At 54.4% G+C, this 7,805-nt stretch overlaps 1 protein-coding gene across 2 annotated transcripts; it reads right to left on the reverse strand.

Moving 5' to 3' along the window:
- Positions 1-107: 107 nt before the first annotated feature.
- On the reverse strand, positions 108-7,784 carry HOOK2 (hook microtubule tethering protein 2). Of its 2 annotated transcripts, none has more exons than XM_023524610.1 (17): positions 7,667-7,784; positions 7,259-7,321; positions 6,864-6,944; positions 6,607-6,767; positions 6,380-6,520; positions 5,223-5,424; positions 4,801-4,911; positions 4,598-4,685; positions 4,160-4,229; positions 3,329-3,466; positions 3,155-3,242; positions 2,924-2,958; positions 1,295-1,377; positions 1,112-1,212; positions 780-890; positions 640-711; positions 108-558 (listed from the first exon to the last, which is right to left on the reverse strand). In XM_023524610.1, the coding sequence occupies exons 1-17, from the start codon at positions 7,715-7,717 to the stop codon at positions 409-411; spliced, it is 1,746 nt and encodes a 581-aa protein (XP_023380378.1). In that variant the 5' UTR covers positions 7,718-7,784; the 3' UTR covers positions 108-408. The 2 variants fall into 2 exon arrangements, with proteins under 2 accessions (XP_023380378.1, XP_023380377.1); XM_023524609.1 differs by having other exon boundaries at positions 1,112-1,215.
- Between the last annotated feature and the right edge of the window lie 21 nt (positions 7,785-7,805).

Consider the following 7,805-nt stretch of genomic DNA (forward strand, 5'->3'; position numbering starts at 1 on the left):
TCACTCGTACTTTAGTAAGATCACAAGCCAGGCCTTTCTTAAAAGCAGTGGTCTGAGTCCCTAGCCCATCTTCTCTCTTTTACTTCAGTGCCCAGAGTCCAGCCAGGGCAGATTGAAAGTCTTTATTATTTTTCTTCTCAAATATAAAATCACTCTCCACCCTGGCAGCTCATTAACCACAGGGGGAGTATCAAAGAAAATAATCACATTGCTAAAAAGAACAGACCCATACCTGCATCCCACTCTGTCCTGCACTTTTGTCCCATCTGGGAAAGCAAAAGACAGGTCATGATCTCGAGGCTTTCAAGCAGCTGACCCAAGCATGACACTGGGCCATAGATGAGTTGGGAGAATCCAGGGTAGATTAAGCCCTGACTGACTTGGCAGGTGGCAGGATCCTGAGGTCCATCAGTGCTTGTCAGTGGAGCGCATGTTCAGGGACGTGAGGCGTCCCAGGGGTCCACGGCGAGCATTGGTGGCCAGCCGCTGCTGTGCCAAGAAAGACTGAGCATGGGCGGGCGCCCGCTCTTCCCCAGCTCGCTGCTGCAAGGCCATGCCCTGGAGAAAGGGGGTGTGGTTGGCACCAGGTGAGCCCACAGGACACCTCCAACACTCCAGCTGTGGTGCTGGTACACTCACCATATTATACCAGGCACTGATGAGCAGCTTTTCTTCCTGCTCCCGCTGACTTCGATTTTTCTCAAAGTCCATCTGCCAAAGAGGAAATAGTCAAGGGCCTGGATATGCTGGGGGCAGTAAAAAGGGATGCTGGCACCCACCTCCAGGTGCCGGATGCGAACTTCCCGCTCTCGGAGCTGTGTCCTCAAGGTGTGGAGTTCTGGGGGCGCCCCCCTGGGTGGCCGCTGCTTGGGTTCCAGGGTCTGTATGACCTAAAGGTTGCAGAAGACACATCCAGGGTGACCTTGGCCTTGCAGGGTGTTTGACACATTGGGGTGTATTAAGTGTGACAGCTCGTGGCCATGGTGTAGAAGTCTGCAACATGATGACATATGACAGGAGTGGGGAGGGGGAGCAGAGATGTGCAAACTGGTGGGAGATATGACACAATGGGAGGCAGCAACCTGGACAGGAAGTCACCTAGCATCCTCACCGTGCGTGCTTTGTCCACATATCGGCGGTACCGCTCCTCCATGGCCCGCAAGTCTGCATCCTTCTTCTGCAGGCTGTCCTGTAGCTCCTCAATACGCCGGGCTGCTGGAGGCAAAAGGTGACCCCTTAGCTCCATGCAAAGCTCAGGGCTCCCCTACCTGTCCAGCTACTGAGCCCTACTCACTGCTGCCATCAGCAGGTGGCTCCAGCTCCTCGATGTACTCCCGCTTCCGCTGCAGCTCCAGATCTGCCTCATGCAGCTTCTGCCTGTAGGTGAGAGACAGGCAGCAGTGATGGTAACCACGGCATTCCCAACTGGCCAGAGACCTCTCTGCCTGCCCAGTAAGCACAAGGGCTGTGTGTTCTGGCCCCGCCACCTCCTCCACCATCAGAGCCATAACTCTCCACATCCTTAGTCAGGTGGCCCCTGGACCAGCATCCCCATATGTCCACTTCTCCTAATTCCATAGCCCACTAGCCACTATCACTCCTCACCTCTTCTACTCTCAAACCTTCAGTTCCATTCCCCACCCAGTGGCCAGCCATTTTTATAGAATGCAAATCTCTTATAACTAAAGGAAATGGAGGCTACAAGTTGCACCAAAGTTCAGTACCCTGTACCACCAGTGGCAAAACCCAAAGGATTTGATAACACTACCTGTAGATGAGACTATTATTGTGCCTTAAATGTGGAACATAGTATAACATTTAATAGTCACCAAGACATGTGCAAAGGCATGTGCCCTCTGAGCTACCAATTCAACTTGATATGTTTGCACACAAGTGAAATGATGCATATGCAAAGTTTTACTCGTTGCTTTGTTTGAAATTGCAAATACCTAAAATGAGTTAAATATATTATTATATTCACAAAAGTGCTACAGGATAGCCCTTCTGGACCAGAATTCTATAGGAGATTAAGCCCAATGCCTCTGGAATCTAGCCTCTGTAAGGAAATAATTTTTTCTGTGCTCTGGGTCATTCTTAGCTACATTCCATCCTTAGCCAGAACTAAGAAAACAACCATCCAAATCATTTCTTTAAGGCTTAGTTTCCCCCATGGAACCCCAGATGACACAGGCTGCTATATTTATTTTTATTTTTTAATTTATTTTTTATGGTTACATTGGTTAATGAAATCCAGTGTTTCAGCTGTACATTTTAACAGTAAGGCATGTGTATATATATACTTATATTGTGTGTTTACCTTCCAAAGTTAGATTTCTTTCTGTCACCACATATTTGACCCCTTTTACCTCCCCCTTTCCTCCTCTCTCCAATTTTTAAAAAATGACTATTTATTCATTTGGAGAAATTTCCCAGTCATCTTAAGTAGGAAAAGCAAAGTGTAGGCTAACATACATTATGCAACCTTTTATGTAAATAAGGAATGAGAATTTAAAAATCTATATTCATATTTATTTGCATTTGCTTTAAAAACTCTGGAGGAATTTTCATAATAAACTAGCAGAAATGGGGGTGGAGTGGGCTGGAAACTGAGTCAATTGGGAAGTATACATTTTGGTTTTTAAATTATAAATATGATGGACGTTTAAAACAATTTTTTAACAATGTAAAAATTAAAGGTAACTCTTTGTCATATTACCTTACTGAAATTCCCTCCGTGGCTCACCATTGCTCCCCTCAAACAGTCTTTACTGCTTCCCATGGCCTTTAAGACCCCACTAGATCTAAATCTTCAGTCTGTATTTCTGCTGACTTGCTCTCATAAACGACTCTCCATCAGCACTTCCCTATCCCCCAGCATTTGCCCCAGCACCTCCCCAAGAAGTGCCCTCCCTCTGGGACTCACAAATGTTCCTCTAGCTTCCTCTTCAGCAGCGTGGACTGGGGGAGACAAGAGGCACCAGGTGAGTGGGGGTCCAGAGTTCCCAACCCCTCCCTCAGGGGAGGGAAGGGGTGCCACCCTAGGCCCATGATACTTACAATGGACTGCACGGGGCATCGGGCAGCAGAGGGGAGAGAGAAGAGGGTTACTGGGAAGCACGAGGGAGAGCCAGACGGGGAGGAGGTAAGCACTCACATCCTCGGTCTTGCTCCCCTGCTCCTGCAGGGCCTTCTGTAGGTCCTCCACCTGGGCCCGCAGCTCCAACAGCTGCTGCTGGTTCAGTCTGCGTGGGTGGGCGGCCGCTCAGTGTCTGCACCGGCCCTCAGCCCCTCTCCACGCATGCAGGGACCCCCTCCACCGGGTCCTCACCGGTGCTGTGTCTCCAGCCCGTGGCGCGCGCGGTTGGCCTCCTCCAGGTGGCGCTGCAGCTCCTCCTGCCGCTCCCGGTCGGCGGCCTCTTGCTGGCACAGACGCTTGTTCTCCAGCTGAAGCCGCAGGAGTGTCTCCCTGCAGACCAGGAGGGAGTTGAACAGGGCTGGAGACCGGTCACCCCGCAGACCCTCCCGGGCTCAGGGTGGGGGACCGGACAGAGGGAACTAGGAAAGGGACAGAGCCCTGGGGAAGACCCCAGCCAGAACCCGGGTAGGACTAGAGAGCGGCGGGCTGGGCCTAGGTGTGGTGGGCGGAGCATAAGGGGGAGGAGCTGAAGTGAGCGGGTCTATTAGCTGGCCTAAAGATGGAGCCAGGCAAGGGTGGGGCTACATGAGTGGTTTCGAACACTAGAGAAGGGGCAGCGAGAAAGTAAGACGTAGGAATGGGGAGAGCTGCGGTGGAAGAGTCCATCTGGGCAGGGCACAGGGCATTGAACCTAGCAGGGGTTACACTGAGGACAGGCCTGTGTCCTGCCTGCACAGTCCGATGTGGGCGAGGCTGGGCATAGGATTTTTGCATGGCTAGTAGAGCCAGCCTGGTTGGACCTAATTTGTGCACTGAGGATGCATCCGGGAGAGGTGAGCCACCGATAGGACTGGAGCCCCAGCCAGGTAAGGGCAGAATTAAGAGTGGTGGGCCTAGGAGCTAGGATTTGGAAACAAAGTCAAGCTGGCTGGGCTATGGTAGGTGCCTGCACTGGGGGCAGGGCTGAGGGTGGGTTTCTGGCAGGTTAGGGTGGAACCAAAGCTCTGAGTGACCACAGGTTACCTGAGCTCTGCAGGTAGGATCTCTGCTGCTAAGTTTTCCACAGCCGGTGAGGTGGGATCCAGTGAGGGGTCTGGAGAATGTGAGAAAAGTCTGCAGGTAGCTGCACAGCTCCCCCTCCCATCCCCAAGGTACTCTTTTTAAGCATCATCTTTGGGAGCTCAGACACAGCCAAAAGCCTTGCTTGATGCAAGCCACACGCCCCTCACCCCTGCCCCTCCATAGCTTGGCAAGGAGCTGTGATGCCCTACCCTGTGCTCAGGGGGACAGCCCTACCTTCTGTCAGCCCTTGACACCTCTTTCCCTTCTAGAGTACCCTCCAGCATGGCCCAGATCTGTCCTCAACCTAGACAAACCCTGGGACACTGCCTTTTCTACCTGCCCTAATAGCACTCCAGGCCAACCCCCACCCCAGGATCCCAGGATGGGCCCCAAACTCACCAGCCTGGGTCAGGCCCCGAGGCTGCAGCTGGGCACAACGAAGCTCCTCATTGGCCTCCCGCAGGGAGTCCCGCTCTGCCAACAGCCGCTGGAGGGACAGGATGCAAGACATTACTTGAGGCAGACTTGATTTCCAGGGAAGTGGGCTATCGCATGATGTACAGGGTGGGGCTTGGGCAGCGAGATCTCAGCCTCAGCCTCACCTCCTTCTCCTTTGTCACCGACTCATACTTCTCCTCCAGATTTCGACACTCAAATAGCCACTTCTCTGCCTTCATAGCCTCTTCCTGCCGCTGGCCCTGCAGTTCCTGAACCTGAACAAAGGGGAGGGATGAGGACAGCAGGGTGGGAAGGAGGGGCTGGGACTAAGTACAAGGTGAAGGAGTGGGGCCAGAGGACCCAGCCTCAAAGAAATCGGAGAGCTGGGCTTAAGAGAAGGGGCAGAGCTTAAAACCTAGAGAATAGCTGGCCTGCCTGAAAGGCATGGCCTATATATAAACAGAAGAAAGCACTCACTTTTGAGGGCATTGACACCACCCTGAGGGGCCCCAAAGTGAGTGAGTCATGAGGGTCCCTCACCCCAGCCCAGGTCCATGCTGCCCCGGCACTCCAACCCCCGCTGCACCTGCCGTCGCTGCGCCTCCAGCTGGGCACGCAGGGAACCAGCCTTGCGCAGCTCATCCTCCAGCTGCCGCGTGCGCTCTGCATGGCCAGCATTGCACTCCTCCAGCTGCCGCACCTGCCGCCGCAGCTCCCTGAGCTCTCCCAGGCGGCGCCTACAGCTGCTCAGTGTAGCCTCTAGCTGCCCAGCACGCTCCGAGGACTGCCTGGGGGAGGGGGCGAGTGGGGAGAGGAGGCCCGGGTCTACAGTCAGGGTTCATCTTGGATGCAAGGCCCTCAAGGAAAGAGGGGTCATGTCAACCTAGGCACATTTGAGTTCAAGGAGATGGGTCTTGAAGGTCAGGGGTCAGCCTGAGCCTGGTGCTATTGGGGGTCATTAGGGAGCATAAAGGGAGCCCTAGGCATCAGTGCTTAGCCAGGGTCATAATGAGGGATGATCAGAATGGCTGTACAGTTACAGGGGAAATGATGGGGACCCAGAGGGATTGAGGAAACCCCAAGGACACAGTGGGGTCATGAGGTGGCTGTGGGATTGACGAGGGCACTGGGGTGCAAGGGCCATGGTGAACTCACAGAGGAGCTTTGGGGCCAGAGCACTGTGGGACCCTTGAACTTTAACATTACAGAGGTGCCATGTGGTCACAAGGGAGCCCTTTAAAGTTACAGAAGACACAGTAGGTCGAGTGCTGTGGGGACACACTAAGCACGTCGGGTTTGTAAAAACATAGTCATTTCATGGGGGAACACAACGGGGTCACAGGGGACTGCAAGGTTATTGCATTGTGGGGTTCTGGAGGGTCCCATGGGATCCTGGGGCATGACGAGACCCAGAATGGTAGAGTCTGGGGAGCATCGTGGGGGGCCCTGGGCTTTCGGGGGTCACAGGGATGTTATGAGGTCTAGGTGATACAATGTGGGATCATAGGGGGATACCTGGGAAGCCATGGATCCAGGGGGCTTGGTGGTGTCCAGGGGGCTTGGTGGTATCCAGAGGACATGGTGGAGCCCAGAATAGTACAGTGGGGTTCACGATGGCACTGTGGAGTCTAGGGGGCATTGTGGGGGTCCACTGGGCATTTTGGGGTTACAGAGGCACTGTGGCATCAGAAGGGCTCTCTGGTAATGAGGTGTGTAGTGGGAACCCAGGGATCCACCACTCACCGCAGCTCATCCATCTCATCCTTCAGTGCCTGCGCTTCCTGGGCCAGGCTGGTCAGCGCCTGGTTCCGCTGTTGCAGCTCAGTGACCTCCCGCTCCAGCTCGACACAGCGCAGACGATCGTCCTCCCTGCCACTCTCTAGCCTGGGAGTGAGTGGGGGTGGGCACATGAGGGGGCTGCACCATCCCAATCCCCTGGCCTGCCTGGCCCTGGCCCCAGTGACTCAGACCTGAAATTTTCCTCCTGCAGCTGCTCCAGCTGGGACTGTAGCAGCAGCAGCTTCTTGGCAGTGAGACCTGTGGCTCCCTCGCCCTCTGGCCTGCCCACCTGCTGCCGCAGCACTGCATTCTCTTGTGCCAGGTTCTGCTTCTCCTCTGACAGGAGCACCAGCTGTGGGCAGGGGGTGCAGTGAGCTGGAGCTAGGAGTGGGGTTATGCAGGCAACCTTGCCCAGGAATCACCTGTGGTCCCCCCACCTCGGCCCCACCTGCCGCTCCATATCCAGACAGCGCTGTCGCAGCTCATCCCCCTCATCAGCCTCCTCACTCAGGAAGTAGTACCTACGGGACTGAGAAGAGGGGTGGGAGGGTGGGGAGAAGCAAGGAACTCAGGAATCTTGGGGAGGATACTAGGGGAAGGAGGCTGGGATCTCTAGGGGCAGAATGGAGGGAGCCGAGAAACCCTCAGGATCTAAGAAGAAAGGGCTGGGACCCCAGGGGACTGGAAGAAGGTGATGCAGGAACCTTGGGTTCCTGGCAAGGGAAGAGGTAGGACCCTGAAGGATGGGGGTAGTTTACAGGCTTAAGGACAAACCCTTCCTCCTTAGCCATCCCTAAGAATCAGTAATGGGGTTGGGACCCTAACCAAGACCCCCACCCTTACCTGGCTGTCAAAGTTCCCATATGACTCTGGCAACAAGGCATCAGGGGTATCTTTGGTCATGAGCTAGAGAGAGGTGGGGTGGCATTGAGATGAATGGGGCCTTCTGAAAGCAGCCTTCAAGGCTTTTACAATCCAGCCTGAGACCTCTCCATCCTCCTGTCTCCAAAGCTATTTCTCCCCTGTAGCCCCCAAATAGAGTGCCCTCCTGCTGTGCATCCAATATACAAGGAGGCTGGTCCTCTGGTTCTTGGAGCTGGAAGAAGCTGGCAGACACATGAGACAGGGAATCTGGCCAGCTAAGTTCCAAGAGCCCAGACCTTACCAGGGCAGAGCCTGTGCCCAGCTGCCTCTGCCCTAGAGATGTCCCCTCCCCTGAAGCTCCTTGCCATATTGGGCACCCCTACCTACCTCCTGGATGGCTTCCATCACCACATGCTGAACTGCTTCCTCCAGTGTCATGATTCTCTGGATATGCTCTGGGGATCAAAGTTAGGAAGACTGAGACTTGGGAGAATTCCCTCGTGTCTTCCCCTGCAGACCCCTTAAC

This window comes from Pteropus vampyrus, unplaced genomic scaffold (assembly GCF_000151845.1).
Source record: "Pteropus vampyrus isolate Shadow unplaced genomic scaffold, Pvam_2.0 Scaffold482, whole genome shotgun sequence".
Classification (NCBI taxonomy): Eukaryota; Metazoa; Chordata; class Mammalia; order Chiroptera; family Pteropodidae; genus Pteropus; species Pteropus vampyrus.

Bases quoted from the DNA above. Each gene is read 5' to 3' on its own strand.
- HOOK2 (XM_023524609.1), bottom strand. From the start codon at position 7,717: ATGACACTGGAGGAAGCAGTTCAGCATGTGGTGATGGAAGCCATCCAG. The intron at 7,322-7,666 runs GTAGGTAGGGGT...ACCTCTCTCTAG, and splicing joins TGATGGAAGCCATCCAGGAG to CTCATGACCAAAGATACCCC. The intron at 1,216-1,294 runs GTGAGTAGGGCT...TTTTGCCTCCAG, and splicing joins GCCACCTGCTGATGGCAGCA to CAGCCCGGCGTATTGAGGAG.